This window comes from Lepidochelys kempii, chromosome 13 (assembly GCF_965140285.1).
Source record: "Lepidochelys kempii isolate rLepKem1 chromosome 13, rLepKem1.hap1, whole genome shotgun sequence".
Lineage (NCBI taxonomy): Eukaryota > Metazoa > Chordata > Testudines > Cheloniidae > Lepidochelys > Lepidochelys kempii.
In genome coordinates, this window is record NC_136392.1 from 26434480 (window position 1) to 26455031 (window position 20552).

Genomic DNA, 20552 nt, shown 5'->3' on the forward strand with positions numbered 1-20552 from the left:
AACCTCCCACATGAGCCCTGAGACAAGTCAATTTCCACCCTCGTCACAGAGCCTCTCCATAACGGATAGAGGGGCAGAACTATGGTGCTGAACAGAATGCTGAATCTAGCAGAGGACTGCTCTATTACAAGGTCTGATGACAGCACTGACCCTTACATAAGACAGGCCTGGGGTCCCCTTGAGGTTACAAGATTTTCTGATGGGCTGATTTTCTGTGACAAACCAATAGAGAATTTAGGGAGAATCTTGGAATTGCAAAGGGGGGTGGGCTCTAAAGAATGGTCCCTTTTTTATGGCTGCTCCCTCCCTTCCTTTCCATCTGCACTTGACTTTGGCAGCCAAGTTCTTTGACTGCAGGGAAGAAGCTATTAGAAAGTGGCAGCCAAAATAAGAGGATCTGCATGTATGGATGCTGCTCTAGTTATTGTCTGGGATTCAAATAGATGCAAACAGCAGCAGATCCTGCAGGCATAGGTAATTCATATGCTAGGACTACAGACCAGAGAACAATAGCACAACTCTGCACTCTCTAGTGCCTGCATTACTTTTCTTTATGGACATGGTCCATCCATCTGGCTGTGGCTTGGTTCTCAATCATGTCCAACTGGAATGGAGTCAGACATCTCTAATTATCAGCCACTACATCCGATACAGACTGGCATCTCGATTACAATGACACCAGCCTGAGAAAGATGCCTGGCTGCTGGGGCAGCAGCTGGTTAGTGCCTCCAGCTTATGGTCTGTCGTTTTACATGACAAGCAACAACTTCTAGGGATTTTGTTTCAAGGGAGGCGACTGGAACATGCCTTACCAGCTACGGATGGAATTATAAAGCCAAAGTTTACACCCTAAAAGGACCACAAAAGAAGCATATAAAAGTGCCTCCTTCCTCCTTTTGCACGTTGCTCATCATCTTAGATTTCACGTTTCTCAGTGTCTACTCTGTATAGTGCTTAGCACAAAGCAGCCCAGATCCTGATCAAGGCATCGGGGTGTTACCTTAGAAATAATGGGAATGAAGTGCAGGTGAAAGGCCCTGAACAGAGCCCCTGAAGGGCAGAGCCCTGAGCCAACACTACAAATAACAGGTGCAGCCTCACACCTCCTCGCCCTGGTTTTGGGGGCAAGAGGGGATATTGCCATCTTCATAGAATCATAGGACTGGAAGGGACCTCGAGAGGTCATCTAGTCCAGTCCACTGCACTCATGGCAGGATCATCCATGACAGATGTTTGTCTAACCTGCTCTTAAAAATCTCCAATGAAAGAGATTCCACAACCACGCTAGGCAATTTATTCCAGTGCTTAACCCCCCCCAACAGTTAGGAAGTTTTTCCTAATGGCCAACCTAAACCTCCCTGGCTGCAATTTAAGCCTATTGCTTCTTGTCCTATCCTCAGAGGTTAAGAACAAAGATTTTTCTCCCTCCTCCTTGTAACAAACTTGAAAACTTATGTCCCCTTTCAGCCTTTTCTTTTCCAGGCTAAACAAACCCAATATTTTCATGGCCCATCCAATCCTTGGCCTCTCTGTTCTAACGGTGGTTTGTCCCAGCCCACTCTGTACTGAAGAGGGGTAAACATCCTATTTCACTCTACTCCAGTTCAGATATTGCCCTTTTCCCCCAAGTCTCTGAGCACCCCTCAGAAGCACATAAATACATTGTATGAAGACAGTGTATTATGCAGGGCATATACATCACATTCCTTTGGGAGGCAGGTTTCCTACTGTAGCCACAGACTTGCATGCTGAGCGGAATACAGCAGCTCGCTCAGAAGATATTTTAAGCCGCACAAGCCTCCCATGAACAGGCTTAGAATCTGGAGTGGCTGCCTAAAGAGCATGGACTCAGACTCAAGGGAAGAGCCTATGGAGAAAAACAATGAATTGGAGCAGAGGGAGAGTAGCTTGGCCAACTCCTTAGAAGCCATCTACTGCTCAGGCTGGACAGAAAACAAGCCTGTTGTACTCCCCCAAGGAAGTCAAAACCTCACAAAGCTCAAGTACCAGGTTCACTGCAGTGCAAAAGGACTCGGCACAAGGAATCATCAGTTAAATGGTCCCAAACACTACCTTACAATAGCGTTGATGCAGTATTATCGATACATGCCTAAATTTTCAGAGACCCCCCCCCAACATTACTGGAGCAATTTTGTATCCACAATTAAATGCAGGTGAAAAACTGGAATCAACTGGGCCCACAATCACTCCCATTTAGAAACTGGACGACATAACTGCACCTGAATCTACTTGCAAGCACAAAAAAAACATGTGCAATAGCAGAAGGGCTGAGGCCTAGTTAAAAATCAGGCTCAGTGTGAACAGGAGCTCTGTCTTACATCTGAACTGGCACTTCCCAACAAAAGCACTGCCTAATACCAAACTGGGGCAGGAGCCCAGTAGGATGGTAGCCGCTTAGAAATCGGGGATTTCCTTGGGTTTCCCATCTAAACAATGACCTTAGTATGCTTTGCTTTTGAGATGTGACAAGATCACAGCCCAGAGTGATGTGACTACAGGCATTAAAAAAAACTTGAACAATTGATGTTAAGCACCCCTCAAAAACAACAAGAGCAACTTTCAGCTTTGCTAGTCATTTCCCTGCATACTGCACTAAGAGCCACGCAGATAAAGTTGAACGGTGAACGGGCAGTACTTTGTTAAAACACATTAACGCGTCTTTGGAGTTCACTAGCCACAAGGGCTCTCTGTGCTGTTTCTGAGAAAGCAGCATGTGACCAGCTCACATTTCTCTGGGAACGGCAGGAAAGATATCCTATCCCATTAGCACCCCACACTATGCCTATAAATCAGGTACTAGAACCCAGCTGTGCACAGGGGAGCTGGAGGGAGGGGAGATGGACTCAAGTCAACCGCCACTGATTACCTTCATGCCATGACTCCATGAGACTGCAGGGAATTTACACAAGAGAATTCCACGTGGTTATATATTTGGAAGCCGGCAACCATGGCCAGTTCAGCAAGTAGCGATGGCGCTGGGGGTATGGAAAACCAGAAGGAAAGGAAAGACAGGGTAAGTGAGCAGCCTGATGTGGAAAGTATTGGAGGAGACCAGAGGAAGAAGATTCTACCCAATCAGTAGAAGTGCTGAAGTATGTTTTGGGTTGGCAGTAGAGTTTGGACAGATAAGCAGCCTGGAAGCACAGTCAGAGATGGAACTGGGGCTCAGCCATGAAGAGATGCATGGCTGTAGAGTTTTCTTATCGGAATTTGGATGGGAGCCCAAAGAAAAGCAGCTGCAAGAAATGGGTTTGGTGACTCGGGGCGGGCACTCTTCTCCACAGGTCTGTTGAGAGAGCCTTTGCGGCTGGTACCAGCTCCTGGATGAGAAAAGTTGACATGCTGACAACTTATTGCCCAGAAAGATCCCCTAGCACCTTAACTGCTAACCTCAGTGTCCCACCAAGTTTTGTTTAGGGAATTAAATTCCAGCCAGCAATTTCGATAGGACACTTCATCCACAGATTATAAAGCCAGAATGGATGGTTGCATTTGAACTGCTGTATATCATAGGCCTCCCTGAATTGATTCCAGTCTCACTAGAGCAAGGTCTTATAGCAAAAGATCCAATCTGATTTTAAAATTGCCAGAGAATCCACCACAGCCCTGTTCTAGGGGTTAATTGCCCTTTTAGGAACAGTTGTGTAGCACTGGTGCACACTGTTTAAAGGTCATTGTATTCCATACTGAAGGAGGATATACTTCAGGAGCTAGATAAGAGATTCCCAGGTCCGAAGGATGCAAAATGCTTTTGTACTCTGCATTTTCCATGCAGATCTGATAAGCAGTGATCAGACAGTTAACTGGGATTGCCAATTTAGGATTTATTTTCAGTTTACTAAGTATGCCAACTGCATTTCTGAGAATAATTCTATTGCTTTATTCATATATCCTTTACATTCACATAGTCAGAGATGGAACTTTCGTCGCGGACCTGAAGAGTCCTCTGGGGAGGAGCAAGACAGCCAACCGGCACAACATTAAGAGTGAGGGGAAAGAAAAATATTGCCTAAAGACCCTGGCTCAAGCCTCTTTTTATCAGAAGTGCCAAGGGATCTTCAGTATCTGTGCAGAGCTACATTTTAGAATGTCATTGCCCTTAACTGCGTGATTAAAATGCATTCTTTGAAACTCAGACCTGCAAACTAGGAAGTAGCGTCAATCAGACAATGCAGAGCAAGTGAAATACACACCTAAAATCCTCCCCATCTCACAGGGAAATCTCTGTGTGGAGGAGAGAAATACCTTTCCTGAAACCACTACTCCTGACAGAATTCATATGTACTACATATTTTCTGCGGGGGGAACACAGAAAAATGCAAAATAAAGCTGCCGGGGGATACATGCCTCTTCCCTGGCAGCCCAGTCAGCGCGTCTGTTCCAGTGTGCCTGGAGCAGCCTAAGACAGGCAAATCACTGTGGGGGAAAGGGGCTGGGCGTGCGTGCCTGTGGGGGAGACATTGATCACTGTCAGGGGGTGGGGCTGGCCAACAAGCGAGGGGGACTCTTGCTTGCTACTGCAGCTCGCCGGGCATGGAGGGCGGGAGGTCTATTTATTATGCACAAGAAATGCTCTGTCCCTGAGGCAGAAATGTAGCAGCCTGCCTACTAGCTAATTGATCATTCTCTGAGGCAGAAATATAGCAGCCTGCTTGCCTAGTAACGTCTGTTACTTCTTGAGAATCAAAAACACACTTAATTAAATATTAGTATCATGTTACTGAAAATTGTTTGTTTTTAAATTAAAGAAAAATTGCTTTCGTAAAATAACCCCCACATTTTGTTAACGTTGCTGTCAATGGTTAATTAATCTCATTCCAGAGGCCGAAATGTAGCAGCCTGCCTGCACAGTAACATTTTTAATGTTTCTATTGTTAGTTAACTGTTCCCATTCTCAGTCTATTCCCCCAGGAGCATAAAACCTGTAAAAGTTTTAAGGCCCCTACATTGTCAGAATGATGTAAAGCCTTAAAAATGACAGTAAGGGAATCAACTAGGAAGATTTATGTGCTTTCTCACTTTTTTTCTGTGCCAAAGTGGCACAATGGGTTAGATTAAGCTCAGGATTTGTTTTACTAACCCATTTGAAAAAAAGACTGAAGGCAAATAAAACATTTACCAAGCAGTCAATAAAATGTCAGGACAATCAGGACCAAGCACTTCCCAAAGTACCCAGCCAGGTCCAGGACAATGATTAGCAAAACTGTATGACTTATGTTTAAAAGTCTGAGCAATTTAAAATGACATTCTACTTTTTCTTTTTGGCACTGTTCTGTAATGTAATTTAAATGAAAATCCAGGATTATAACCGGAATGCAGGGTATTAGTTACCAAATGTTTGTAACTAAACTTCCATATGTTTAGGAAATGCTGAACAGTTATTGTGACTTTTTTCTGTATTGTAGTTTAAATAACTTACCAAAACAATTAAAACTGGTGTGATTATATTGCACTATTTTGACAAATAAAATTTGCAGAGTTTTTAATTTTTTGGTGCAGAATCGTCCCAGGAGTATAACCACAAATCAAACACGCTCCATCATCTCCTTCAGGTGCTGTTAAAAAGCAAAAGGAAATACCAAGGCGACTTTACCAGAGAGATCTCAGACGGGGAATTAGAGAAGGATAGCAACTATCAGATAGTGAAAATCACATCATCTTAACTACTCCAGCAAGAGGGATGTCGTTCAAAGCAGTCACGGGAAGAGGTAGGAAAATTTCCCAGGGTAGTGGATTTGATCCTCCTTGCTCATCTCAAATGCTTTTCTGGGGAAGCAGACCATTCAGTAAATAGCGCTCTCCACTTGTGACAAGGGTCTTAGCCAGATCTTGGACTGAATGTGGATGGGGGGGACCCTAGCACCCTGCCTGTTCACTCACTATGCCAAGGTTTCTTCTACAAGGGCTAAACACAACACATAGTAACCTACAAGCACTTCACTAGATAGGGTAAATCGGAACCATCTGCATGATGTGTTACCTACCTTTAGTTTTGGTTAGACCTTCAGGAGCAACGCTAATACAAACCTAACTCTCCTCTTCATAGAGAATCATATTGTTAATTCTTTCCATTAGCAAAAAGTTTTGCTGAGGCAAACGTACTTCGATTTCCTGCCATGTCAAGTAACTCCTGTCCACTTGAAACTGAGACCCTCATTTCAGCTGAAGATTTCAGTTGATAGTGTAATACAAATTACAATAACATGGGTCCCAAAGCACTCTAACTGTAGAGATGGATTTTTTCACTCAAGGCAAGAGCACAAGATTGACAATTAAGGTTTCCCAGACTCTATTCCTGGCTCTGCCACTTTGTGGCATTGGGCAAGTCACATAACCTCCCTATACATCAGTCTCACTACAACGGATAGTTACCTATTTGCAGGATGGACAAATTAGTATTTGTGAAGTGCTTTGACTTGGAGATCCTTGAGCGTAAGGTGCTATGCCTATGAGCTAAGTACCATCCCTGTATTAATAATGGGGTGAAATTGCCCATGGCAGGAGGCATGGGACACACAGAACAAGAAGCAGTTCCTGCCTTAAAGAGCTTACCATGCAAGTAGACAAGACAGACAACGTGTGGGAGGAGGGAAGCAGTAGTATCCCCAACCGAGACAGCGATTCAGTGACTTTGCCTAAGGTCACATAAAGAGTCTGAGCTGGGAACTGAACCCAGATGAGATGGAACCACAAGTCTGAGGCCGTCCAAAGACAGATGCCAACCAGACAAGAAGCAGACCCTATACTTTCATGTGGCATGTGCCACAGCATCACGCATGCCAATTCAAGCCAGTCCTGGGCCTGTTTTAGTGGAGTTCAAAAAGCAAGCAGCTCCTGAGCAGAGACTATTCCTCCCACTGAGGGGCTAGAACAAGTTCAGACAGGCCAGAGAGAAAAGGAAGTGAGGGAGTGAGAGTGCACATGAATCCTTCAATTGCTGACAATATCCTAAGAAACGTGCGGGAAGCCAGGACATAATCTAACAGGGACAAGTCTAGACAGTCAAAAAGCAACGGAGGCTCTTGAACACCTTCTGGTGTGTCAATAGCAAGGCTTTTGGCCAGCACTTCGCTTCGATGCCATTCAATCCTGGGTGTCATCTGTATGTTCTATTAGGCCATGTTATGTCCAATTATGCAATTGATGGGGGGCAGAGGATGCAAAGAATTATCCAGACAAAACTCTTAAATAGAAGATACCCTCCCCCTGTCCTCAGTTGATCAGGCTGAAAGGAGGGGCCAAATTACCCAGGACAGGTTAAAGGGTCAGTTACTGCAATAATCAAGCAGGGCATTTTAAAGTCTTGTTCTCAGATAGTTTGTAGATCAGATCCCTTAGTAAGGCTGGTGCAGGAAGCAGAAACAGTAATGGCCATTGGTTTGTTCTGTTCACAATGAGGTTCTCTAGCACTGAGCAGCTCATGTACACAAAAAAGACGAGAGAAAAGTCATTTAAACAGTTGAGCGTTGGCTTTGGGGGCCAAATCATTATAACCTTAGCTACTGGCTGCAAGGGCTGTGCCCTACCCAGCACTGTCTAAGAGACAGCTCTGCTCAGATACCCAGTCAAAATAATTGAACAAGAAACACAAGAGGCGGTCTGGCACTTACCGGGATTTTGCTTGGATGTTGCTCTCGGATCTGCTGCACCTCTTTCGAACGATCCGCTGGGAAGGAAAGAGAACAAAGCTTTGAGAAGGGAGTTTGAACCAGCACAGATGGGTGTTTCAGACCAAAACAAAACAATATCCATAAGAGCTGAACTCGAAAGAGAGGGACATGTTGCAGACAGAAGCAGAAATGGAAGCAATATTTATTAATACTGGGATCAAACAAGCGGAACCATAAGACAGGCAGACAGACAAGCTCCAAATGTACAGAAGACCACTTAGCACTTCCACAGCCCTTCATAGCTCCAAAACTTTCTACAATACTGAACACCTCTGAGAGATGGGGACGCATTATCCCATTGCATAAAATGGGGAGAGACAGCTAGGTGAAGTGATTTAAAATATTCCACAGGGCACCTGGATTTTCAGGAGCAGGAATATAAAGTCAGTCTCCTAAATCCAGACCTAGCAACCACTCTGATTTCCAAGAGTGCTGAGCACCCAACATCGAGTCCTTTTCCAAGTCAGGCAACAGCCCAAACTTCTGGGTCCTAATTTATGAAGGTTTCAACCCTCAACTTCCTGGCTCCCAGGCCCACATTCCATCTACACACCCATGTTGCTTCCCCAAATGAAGAACTGGCCTCAACTTTGATACCCGCTAGCAGGGTTTTAGATGCCACAGCCTACTTACAGCCCAATCTGGCATCCTAAATGATGCTTCTTGGCAAGAACCACTTGGCTCACCATCACCAATTTACAGCTACGAGCACCTTCTGTTGGCCATGAGAGAATTCACTCCCAATCTTACCACTGAAGCAGGACATAACAGAGAGAGAGAAAGAGGTGAAGGAGAGGAAATTTTTGCACAAACATCTTCTCCATTTCAGTTCTGTGCTCTTCAAAATCTGATTTCCCACAAGGCGTGGCTCTTATTCCAGTGAAAGCAACATGCAAAAATTCAGATTTTCCATATTTATTTGAGAATTTCAGAGCCGCCTTTGGCTCAGGACGTTCCCCATTCCTTCAGTACCTTTAGAAACAATGGGACTACCAAAATGGATGCCCCAGACACAGCCACCAAACACATTGCTGGACAATGCGGGGAGCGATCAATGGAGAACACAGACTCTCGATCAGTTTAGAAAACAGAGTGACCACCTGCTCCATTCTTAGGAAAGGCTAAACAGCCCATCCTATACCAATCAGCAGGTATGCACAAGATAAAGCAGTTATGTTTCTAATGTTTGTTTTATGTTTTTCATCTTTTGGAGCTTTTATTAATGCTTCTGAGAGCCATTTATGGGGCCAAATAAAGCAGGGTGGTATTCCAGTTCCTGGATGGTGAAAATATCACAAGACAACCAGATCTCATGATATTTCACCCCAAAAGTGCCTCTCCTTGGGGAAAATAGCCCTTTTATATCCATAAAAGCCAAATGTTAATACCAAGATATTTGGGTTTATTCATGTTTATCCAAACACTAAGACACAACCCTAGCAACACACCCATTCCATAGACCCTAGAGCAGTGTTTCTCAAATGCGGCCACCAGGGGCTTTTCTTGCAGCCACAGCCGCCTGAGCTGGGGGGAGGGGCGGGGGGCGGTGTTGGCAAAGCCGCAGCTCCTCCCCTGGGGCTGCCTTCAGGGGTTGGTCCCTGCTCCCTTCCGAAGCCACAAACAAACACAAAGGAGCAGGAAACCAGTGAGAGTTCCCCACCTTCCCGGGGTGGTGTGGCTCAGGCTTCTGCCCTGGGGTGGTGGGCGGCAGACTCTAGCCATGTGGCAGAGGGCTCTGTCCCCCAGCCGCAAGGTTTTGGGAGCCATCACCTTGACCCCTGCTGCCTCCTCCAGACCCCCATTGCCCCTGCCCCCCCCCTCCTTCTCATCCAGGGCTTAATTTGTCCCCCAGCATGCCAGGGCCGAGTAAGCCTGCTGTGAAAAGTGATACTAAACAAGTATCACTTTTCACAGTAGCAGACTTACTAACTAGCAATCTAAAAAAAAAAAAATCAAAACATGCAAGCACCGTATTTTTGTTTCTATTCTGGGTAGGTCCAGTAATGAATAGAGAAACTGTACATTATTTTTATTATTGAGTCTGCAAAAAAACCTACCTAAATAAATTTAAATGATATGGACAGGTATATATATGTGCATATTTGTTTGTTTTTCCTAAAGTATTTTAGGAAAAATTCTCAGAGCAGCCACCAGCAAGAGTTGTTGGCCACACTCTAAGTCAACATACAGGATCAAGTCCGAAGTGTATTTGTGCCACAGCCGCCACTATTTCAATGTGAGATTCAGATAATTACATACAACCCCAGGCAGCTGCATATGCCGATTTAGCAAGACTTAAGTCCCCCTTTGAAATCAGTTGCTAAGAGATCATCAGAGAGTCAGAAGGAGAAACATTCTGTTACGGCAGATTCTGAACACCGGCATTTTATTATTCCTTAGGACTAGCAATGTAAATAATTTCATTATGGTGTCAGACTAGTGCACATAGGTGCTCCCACCGCCAAGTCCATCAGAAACTTCAGCACATACACCATGTCTTCTGAGCACTTCAGACCCCCTCTTTATTGGCTGGAGACAATAAAGTCTCTTTCAACTCAATCCTGAAGCAATGCTAATTGGCAGAGAACCCTATCCCTAGAAGCAGGCAGGTGTTATGGCTGCCCCTTCTACCTGGCAGCGGGGAAGGGGGGCAGTGCCCTTCCTTTGCCAAGATGTGTCTCAGCTGCTGCTCTTATCAGGTAGCAACAGCATGCCACAGTGATGCTCTCTCTGCATGTGGCCCAGAGAGAAGGATGGCCTAGTGGTTAGGGTGCTAACCTGGGCCATCGGAGACTCAAGTTCAATTCTCCACTCCGCAACAGACTGTGCATGGCACCTTGGCCAAGTCACTGGGTCTTTCTTTGCCTTAGTATCCTATCTGCAGAATTGGAACAACAGCTCTGCCCTCCCTCCCAGGGGTATTGTGAGGATAAGAACATCGAAGACCATGAGAAGCTCAGCTACTGTGGTGATGGGGACCATGTAAGTACCTACATTACAGAGCTGGCTAAGAGGCTGCAGCCTTTCCTCTCCAATCCAGATCTGTCACAGCCCTGCCTTTGTCACTCTATAATACACTATACCAAGGGCTACCCATCAGGCACCACACAGAGGCTTCAGCTAGCACTGGGAGCTGCTGCCCATTCCAACTAAGCAAGCAGACTTCTGCGTCGCGCTCATGCTGGGCTTTTCTGGATGTCCCTTCACCTTGGGGTGAAATTCCAAGGGCTGGTGGTCAGAGTCTGCAAGGTCTAGCTGCAGATTAGTTAAGAAGTCACCTCTATCTTTGTGTCCCATCACGTCCTGACTGCTGTCAGTTCCTGGGACCGATCGCTTCAGGGTCTGTGCAGTGCAGCACCCTTTCTTCTGAAAATTCACTCGGCTTCAGGGCACAGTATAAAACACATCTGTTTAACAGGCGTTTGGATGAGTTTTCACATGGCATAGTGGAAAGATCTGCATGCTAAGGACAGCAGCTACTGGGCAAAAGCAGCAAGTGCCATCAGACCTCTGTAGACAGGTGGCAGTGTTTGTTAATTGCAGTTAATTAATGCAAGGATCCCAGACAATTTATCCTTGACCTACATGTCACAAAACCAGAAACCTTTACATTATCAGAGCTGCAGCTACACACACTTCCCGAGGCCTGCTCACTGAAGGGGCATGTCAGCAGCTCAGGAATGCTCCTGGGACCACCAAAGAGGAGCACCAAACTCAGATGTCACTGAGACTCCTGAGTGAAACAGTAAGATCCTGAGCACACAGGCTGAGTGAAAGCAGCCTGTTTCCTTGCTCACACATACATTAATAATTAGGAGATTAGACCTTCGGATAGCTCTCCATGGTGTAAGAGTTCAACATGGCAACAAGAAGAACACATAAGCTTCTGATTGGTTCTGCCAGGTGAGACTTTATTGCTAAACCCCTTTGGAAGCCAGGAATATTCTTGTAACATTACATAAACAAGGAAAACGGCTTATTTCTCTTCCAACTGCCACTTCAGCTACTAGGGCGTTTACAGCCACTACAGCAGCATTTACAGAGTGCACAAAATGAAGTAATTCAGAGAACAAGCAAGGGGACAATGACAACTTAGGGCAGGGCTGGAATTCAGGGGTAGTACAAAAGCGTTAGTTTTCAAGGAATGATTGTATTTCAATGAAAAAAGTGCAGGTTGCTCCCTCTGCAGAGAATCCCAAAGCAGCTGCGTTGTGCTAACGGAAGGGAAGGGAGACTGATTCTAAAACAAATGTTTAAAGTGACCTGTACTTCCATTGTCTAAACTGACTGAGGTATAAAATAAAAAAGTAAACACTCCATCCAGAAATAGGGAGCATCAAATCTGGTTGTTTAATTTCTTTCCATTTTAATTTGCTGACGGCTGTCAGAAACACTGGGAAGAGGTCAGATATTTTTAAGCTGTGAGTATTTTAAAGCTATTGCTACAATGGGATGCACAGACTGTCTCTGTCACCCGCAATCAATGCAAAAGCACTTAGAGAGTGGGTGTCATGTTACTGGTCAAATCAGCTCCTGGAGTCAAGCGAACTGAGATTCTCATGCAATTTCATTTTTACACATAGGTAACTTTCTAGCCCTCAAGGCTGTGGAGAAAAGCCTGAGGAAAAAAAGATGACTTGTGTGTGCCCCAAGAGCTCAAAAACCAGAATGTAAATAAAGAACCCCCAATTTATTATTTTCTTAGAGCAGGGGTCGGCAACCTTTCACAAGTGGTGTGCCGAGTCTTCATTTATTCACTCTAATTTAAGGTTTCGCATGCCAGTAATACATTTCAATGTTTTTAGAAGGTCTCTTTCTATAAGACTTTAATATATAACTAAACTATTGTTGTATGCAAAGTAAATAAGGTTTTTTAAAATGTTTAAAAAGCTTCATTTAAAACTCAATTAAAATGCAGAGCCCCTGGACTGGTGGCCAGGACCCGGGCAGCATGAGTGCCACTGAAAATCACCTCACGTGCCGCCTTTGGCACGTGTGCCATAGGTTGCCTACCCCTGTCTTACAGTCTCATGGACTTTAAGCCAATCTTGTTATTTTGGGGGCCAGACATGATTTTTGAATGTTTAGAATTGGCAAACCTACATTGGTGGCTTTGCTCATAAATAATGAGCCAGTTCACAAATAAGTCGTGCAACCCAAACTCATGTCACTGTAACCATTGTACCACACCATTCCATCACGTATTCTCCCTAACATTATATAGAGAATACACACAGGCACTATACATGTATGTGTTTTTACACCAACACAATTCACATAGTTGTTCTACACACTACTGTATGCGTGTCACAGAACCCCTATAACTAATTTATAGCCACATAAATATTGTATGTTCCAGTATGCATTTTAAAATATGAACCGAGACAGTACATTCTGAAAAGCACTTCTGGATCCATTTAGATGTGAGGAATTACAGAAACATCAGTCATTATTAATATACCTCTGAAAAGGATTCTTAATCTATCCCTCGGGGGTTCTGCACCAAGTTGTGGTTAAGTGACATCTGCTCAATGTAGTTGAAGCTTTACTGCTCCATTTTTCTCACACGACCATATAAAAGCTTAACCTACATAAGTTACTGGAGAGCAGAGGAAAACGCTCACCTGCCTCTTTGCAGAAGGCAATTTACAAAATGCTGCCACATGAGTCAGGCAGCCTGAAATCAGGAGGGATGAATGAAGGGAAGCAGATACAGACTGGAACTGAATCCATCATCGTCTTGTAGCTATTACCTTTCTCAGTGGAAAGTGATTAGACTGCAAGTAGAAAGGAGAGGAAAGAGTAAAAGAGCAGAAGACAACAGGAGGGCATGTGGTGGTAGTGGGAGCATCACGAGTCCGGATTCTCAGCAATGAAATAAATCAGGGGTCTCAAACATGCGGCCCAAAGGGTTCTTTCGTGCGGCCCGCCAAGCTCCCTCTGCCCCCCACCCCTCCCAGTGCTCCTCTGCCTACCTCCAGGCCAGGGGTGGGCAAACTACAGCCCACGGGCCGAATCCAGCCATGGGATCACCCCCGTGTGGAATCATGTCCCTGCAACCGGGGGGGGGGTGGGGTGTGCAGAGGACTCCATGCATTGCTCTTGCTTCCAGGCACCGCCAACTGCAGCTCCCATTGGCCAGGAACGGTTAACCTTGGCCAATGGGAGCTTCGGGGGAGGTACCTGGAAGTGAGAGCAACATGGAGCCCTCTGCCCCCTCCCCCTGGGATCTGGTTCCGGCTGCTTCCTGGAGCGGAGCATGGCCAGAGCAGGCAGGGAGTCTGCCCTGGCCTCGGTGCATATTGCTGCCACCCTGGAGCCACTCTAGGTAAGTGGAGCTGGCAGCATCTAGGCTCATGCTAGGAAAAGGATGGGTGTGTGGTGCTCAGATACGTTAAAAAACCACTAGATTCTCAACCAGAAATGATTTTTCCTAATATATATGTTCATTCCTCTCACCAAATCCCCACATGCCTCAGTACAAGAGACAGCATGGAACTAATCTGCGTGGCAAACACAGACTTTTCTCATGAAAAGTGGGGAGCAAAGGAAGTTTAAGACATGGATGGGCTGTGGAACAAGACGACAAACGTGTGGAAAACCAAAGTTGGAACGCACTATCTCCAGCCCATCTTGCTAAGCAGGGATGGCAAGAGCTAATGGTCTCTGCAGTGTTTGAACTGGGTTTGGATAATTTACAAAAGTGCTCTGGATACAGATTAGCTGGGCTTTAACTCAGTCGATATCATTGTTCCTATTTCAAAGACAGGGGAAGAGCAAGTTCCCTCCCTGAAAAACAGACAAAAGGTTGTCATCTGCAAGTGCCTCTCTGTAGCTTTTGCTGGACTGCTCCTCTGTCTCTTTATTTTCAAGATATTTATAAACTTAAAGGTTACTTCTTCAAAGCAGAAAACCACTTCCAAACAGACAGCTTTAAAACTTACCAATATCAAGAGCAAAACAAACAGTAGCACAGAGGCCCAGTGCCCAGGACAGCTTCTAACCTAATGGACAAAGAAACTGTTTCATTTCTAGGGCAATATTTTAAGCACAGACCAGCTCAAATCCATATGTGCAAAAACTCACATTTAGTAATTACTAGAGAGGATCTGAACTATTTGCTTTGCACACAAACATGCCAGACTGCATGCTCACATTTTCAGGGCCTGTTCTGGGTAAACCTATTGAAAAATCCAGCCTTTAAAGTCTCAAGTTTACTCTTCTTTTTTGCCTTTGCCAACATATCTCCAAGCCATCTAACTGAGCACAAAAGGCATCAAATAATTTCTGCACAACTGATGATCATCAGTACCCTTATACAGCACCATTCATCCACGGACCATGCTTTTCAGAAGTGGGAATGTGTCTCCAAGATGGAGAAACAGACAGGAAGTGATGCCACTTCCCCTATGGCACACAAAGCCAGTAGCAGAGGCAGGAACAGCTCCCAAGTCTCCTGCCTCCTAGCCTGGAGCCCCATTCATTGGATCACCCTTTTCCTGTTGCTGAGTCACTGGAGCAATAGATCTGTCTGACCGCAACATACGCCTCCAAAGAACAAATGACTGCAAGGAAAAATAAGGCTTGAATGTCTGTCAAGTTTGTAGTTTGTGTCCTGTGCTCTTGTTATCAGACAGACTTCTGGAACATGGATATTGATTTAACTGGAACGAGAGAGATGTGTTTAGTTTTTCTTGTACTCAGTATTTTCTTAGCATCATTAATCATCAACCTTGCATCATACAACATAAAACTGTGGTGGAGATAACCTCTATCGTCATTGCTATTAACAGATCTATATAAACAAGCATGGCTTTAAAATTCTGCACTCAACTAAAGTCCTGCCTAAACTGAAAATAACAGTGAGCCTTGCTCCAACTAATCAAGCTATTTCTCTATAGCAGAGTTTTCAGTGTGTGCGCGCATGTGCAACATATAAAGCAAGGGAAAGCTAATTCAAAGACAGGGAGCTACATTTAGTTCTCACCATTCCTCCCAGCCACCTCCTTCAACCTCACCATGGGAAAACCTGTCCCAGTTAGCAGGATCCTTACCACTCCACACAGGGCAGAATTTGACCCTACATGTTTTCTGTATCAACTACCACCTTTTCACCAAACAAAAATAAAAGAAGGGTTTGGATTCCCAGTGCTAAAGGCTGATGATCAGCCAGAGAAATGGATCTGGGATGGGAACATGTGACCCACAGCCTGGAATATGGCTAAGGTAGTCTGATGTGATTTGCTGATGTGGCTATCACCTTGCTCTGGTTACCCCCTGCAGGATGTGGGTGAGGTAATATCTTTTATTAGACCAACAGATCGTTGCAATAATGGATGTGATGTAATAAACCATAAATCCATTTCAACAATCTGTCACCCAAACACCCCCTTTTTGTCCTATGACTAGGGGCCTACCAAATTCACAGTCCTTTTTGGTCAATTTCATGGTCATAGGTATTTAAATCTGAAATTTCAGTGTTGTAATTGTAGGGGTCCTGACCCAAAAAAGAGGTGTGGGGGAGAGGGGGGGGCATTGCAAGGTTGTTGTAGGAGAGTTTTGTGGTACTGCTACCCTTACTTCTGGGCTGCTGCTGGCGGCGGCGCTGCCTTCAGAGCTGGGCAACTGGAGAGCGGCGACTGCTGGCCAGGAGCCCAGCTATGAAGGCAGAGCTTCCACCACCAGCAGCACAGAAGTATGGATGACATGGTATGGTATTGCCACCTTTACTTCTGTGCTGCTGCCTGCAGAGCTGGGCCCAGTCAGCAGCCGACACTCTCCAGCTACCCAGCTCTGAAGGTAACAGTGCGGCAGTAAGGATGGCATCATATGGCAATGCCGCCCTTACTTCTGCTCTGCTGCTGGCAGGGCGCTGCCTTCAGAGCTGGGCACCCAGCCAACAGCTGCCACTCTCCAGTTGCCCAGGCCTGAAGGTAGCACAGAAGTAAGGGTTGCAATACCACAACCCCCCTAAAATAAATTTGCGACACCCCCCCTTGCAACTCCCCGTTGGGTCAGGACCCCCAATTTGATAAACCCTGGTCTCCCCCATGAAATTTGTACAGTATAGGGTAAAAACACACAGAAGAGTAGATTTTACGGGGGTGGGAGGGAGAGGGATCATATTTCACTATCTGTGATGCGTTTTTTGTGTCCAGAGACGTTAACGAGCCACTCTACCTTGAATGGTCCCTTACAATATGTGCTAACTACTTGTGATAAACAATCTGTCCATCTTGCATTTTGCGGTGATACTGGAAGTACCTTTTCCAGACCTGAAGAAGAGCTCTGTGCGGCTGGAATGCTTGAAAGTTGGTCCAATAAAAGATATATTACTTCACCCACCTTGTCGTTAATATCCTGGGACCAACACGGCTACAACTATGCTACATACATAAGAGAACCACACAACTAATAAAAGTAACCAAAGTTTGGGCCAAACTACTACACTGAATTTGGCGGACTAGTTTCAGGTCCTTCTTCCAAGCGTCCACCTCACCTACGTATGGCACCAGGGCCGCCTCTAGGTTTTTTGCCACCCCAAGCAAAAAATTTGCCGCTCCAAGAGCGCAACTGCCCAAGCAAAAAAAAAAAAAAAAAGGATGGCCAGAACGCCGCCCCTGGAATCGTGCCACCCCAAGCACATGCTTGCTTTGCTAGTGCCTAGAGCTGGTCCTGTAGGGCACCTACATTGGCTGCTTCAGCAGATGTACCAAGGAGTCAATGGGCTAAGGAGATTAATGACAAAAGTATTCAAAGGATAGTCCCTCCAGACCAGGATTGAGGCTGCCCTGCCAGTGGGAGTGGGAGAAGCTTGCACAGCTGCTGTACCTTGGCTTGGAGGCCTTCAGACGCCAATACCTTTCACCAGCAAAGCAAACAATTCTCAGGGCCTGGCTCTGCAAGTCCTGTACCTGCAGACACCCTGCTGGAGTCTGTGAAAGGGCATGCAGGACCAGGCCTGCATACAGGGACAAGTTCAACACTTTTCTAAGTGGGAGCCATTCTGTTCAAGACACAGCCATCCAAAGGGAAACTGATGAACTAAATAAGAAAAAGTGATGTTTTCAAGCTTCCAGGAGGAAGGCAGGAATAGCAGGGAGGCAGAATGGCAGAAAGAAAAGAAAATACTAAATTTATTTTATTAAAATAGCTGAGTGTATATCTTAAAGAATTTGCTAGCTGGAAAGAAAAGTAAGTCTAAAGGAAAGATCTGATATACCATGAACTGCCACTCCTACTATGACTAGAACGGTGTTAACTGGCCACTTCACTTTTTACGTTTTAACTACTTATGCTAAACAATCTGTTCTACCTTATATTTAGCTGTGACACTCTGAGTACATTTTCCAGACCTGAAGAAGAGTTCTGTGTAAACTTGAAAGCTTGTCTCTCTCACCAAGAGAAGTTAGTCCATTACCTCTGTCATGCAGTCAGATATGTGACTCAGAACTGAGATGCCAGACTCAGGTCAGGCTGGCAGAAAACGGCAGACAGCCAAACTGGTGGTATATTCGATAATTAGATTTTATCAAACCAGTAAAAAGCATGCACTCCTGGATTACTACATTAGCCTTACCACAGAGGGTCCTCTTTGGCGTTCCAGCACATCTTGCCATTCAGACAAACTGGACTTCTTTATAAAAGGTTACTAAAACTAAAAATCACCTCACCTCAGGTTCTTCCAACCCCAAAGGTTCAGTCACTCACCCCAGATCAACAGATGCTCCAGATCACACACACCAAAGACAATGCTGACAGCCAATTTCTCTAGTAAACTAAACTAAAGATTTATTAGCTAAGAAAAATATGAGAAGGTAAAGTATATAACAGGTGAGTCAGCCTTTGTAAGTCCAGTTGATAGCAGAGATGTAACGTCTGTTAGTTTCCAAAAGTCTCTCAGGGTTACCCCAAAATGGCTTTGGGGACCTCTGTCCAGTCACTCAAGATTCCCCATCATAATCCATCAGTCCAGAACTGCAGAATCACTCCCAGGGTTATAGTTGAAAACAGTCTGGCAAGCTGTTAGGAACAAGAGGAAATTTGTGGAAAAATTAAACCTTAATCTTAAGAACACTAAAAAGGGGGAAAATAAATTATAGGAAAAGCGGTATATGACCCAAGGGGCGGTGGAATACTCCACAAGATCGCATCCAGGAATCATACAACCAATGTCAACAAGCAAGGGCGATATGTCACAAAAAGCAAAATCACATGCAAAGCACTAGATTAGAAGGACAGTGTGTGTGTGTTTAGTAATCAGTTATTTTCATAACTTTGCTCCTCACTTTTTGAGACTGGTAGACTTCTGTAACTTTGAGTCTTCTGAAGAGAGACATGCTGGGAATATAGCTTGGGTGGAGATGTTTTCCATAACATCCTCCCCCCCTACACTGTAAACAATCGCTTCCTGCTCCAGTTGTGCAAGGATTCCAAGAAGAAAACATGCTGTATTTACTTTCTCCAACAGACACTTCCAGCCCTGAACCAATGCAGATGCATGGGCCACCCGATCCTCCTCTCCCAAAGTGCTCAGTCAGCCAGTCAGCTGAGGGAGCAAAAGGGCAAATGGAAAGTACACAGAAACAAGCAGCACTTGAAGCTGCCTGATCCAACCTCCCTACCCCACCCCTACCCCTACCCGGCTATTTTAATCCTGTTTTCTTTCAAACACAAGGAGCCTTTTTGGGGGGGCCTTCATTAAGGCTGAGCAAACTATAGTTATCAGGTCTGTCCATGGTTTCTGAAGCATAAGCAGCTGCCCCCAACACATTACAAGCAGGCATTTGCTAAAGGAATCAACATGTTTTTCTGAAGGACTTTATCAGCTTTTGATATGCAATTAAAGAAAGAGTATAAAATACAGCAACAGCCCAACCAAGCACATATCATGTATGCTATTCTTGTTTGTTTAGAGTCACCTTTGATTAGCTGCATTATACAAAGAGCAGGCAAGTGTCCAAGAACATAAGGTTTTGTGATAACAAGCTATTTTTAAAAAATTATAGTTCCCAAGAGTCTGGTGATTTGAGAGTCAGATCAGCATTTTGACTGGGGGCAGGGGGGAGTTTATTGTGTAAACTATGAGGTGGGGCTGTCTCCTCATGCATGTTTCTGCAGTGCCTAGCACAAGACTCCTGACAGAGGCCTCTATTATCATAATAAAAATATAAAAACAAACAGTCGATATTGCACGCCAGCATGGAAAACTTCCGTGAACCTACAGCATGACAAATTTCTGCCTATGGAAAAAGGCTGAAGAAAAAGACGTTTGAGACAGTTTCAACAGCTTCCACTGATACCCATAAATAACATTCTGGTCAAACATTACACGTTTATAGCAGTTTTACTGTTCTCTTGCTTTCTGCCTTCCTTCAGTCTGCCTATCGCTTTATTTTAATTTTCTTATTATTATTGAATATCTGCATCATCACAGCGCCTTCTGTGCATTGTTACAAAAAACAGCTGTATGGTTTGAGCAATATACATTCTGAACTTCAAAAATATTTTCAGGAAGAACAGTACCAACAGGATCTCTAAAAGTAAAGGGAAGGCTCTGTTCATCTCACTAGGGTTGAACGGTTGGAAAAGGCACCCAGGTCATAAAGGCTAAATGTATTGATGAAAAGTGATGGAAAAATTTCAAAAAACCTTATAAAGAGGAGTAAGCAGCATTAGTCCTATTTTGCCAACTGGGAAACTGAGGCACTGAAGAAAAAGTCATGCAGCAAGTTGCTGGTACAGCTGAATACAGAATGCAAGTCTCAGGTCCCAATCCAGTGCCTTATCCACTAGAACACACTTCAAGACAGGACTCTTTTTCTCATGGTAAACCACGCCCAAGCCCCCGATTTGGGACTT

General features: G+C 44.8%; 1 protein-coding gene across 2 annotated transcripts in view; it reads right to left on the reverse strand.

The window, feature by feature from the left end:
* MAP1LC3A (microtubule associated protein 1 light chain 3 alpha) overlaps positions 1-20552 on the reverse strand; it is a 38108-nt gene that overhangs the window by 10321 nt on the left and 7235 nt on the right. For both annotated transcript variants that reach the window (XM_078848189.1, XM_073309874.2), the window contains exon 2: positions 7632-7687. In XM_078848189.1, the coding sequence (XP_078704315.1) occupies positions 7632-7687 (56 nt within the window). The remainder of the gene's footprint in view (positions 1-7631; positions 7688-20552) is intronic.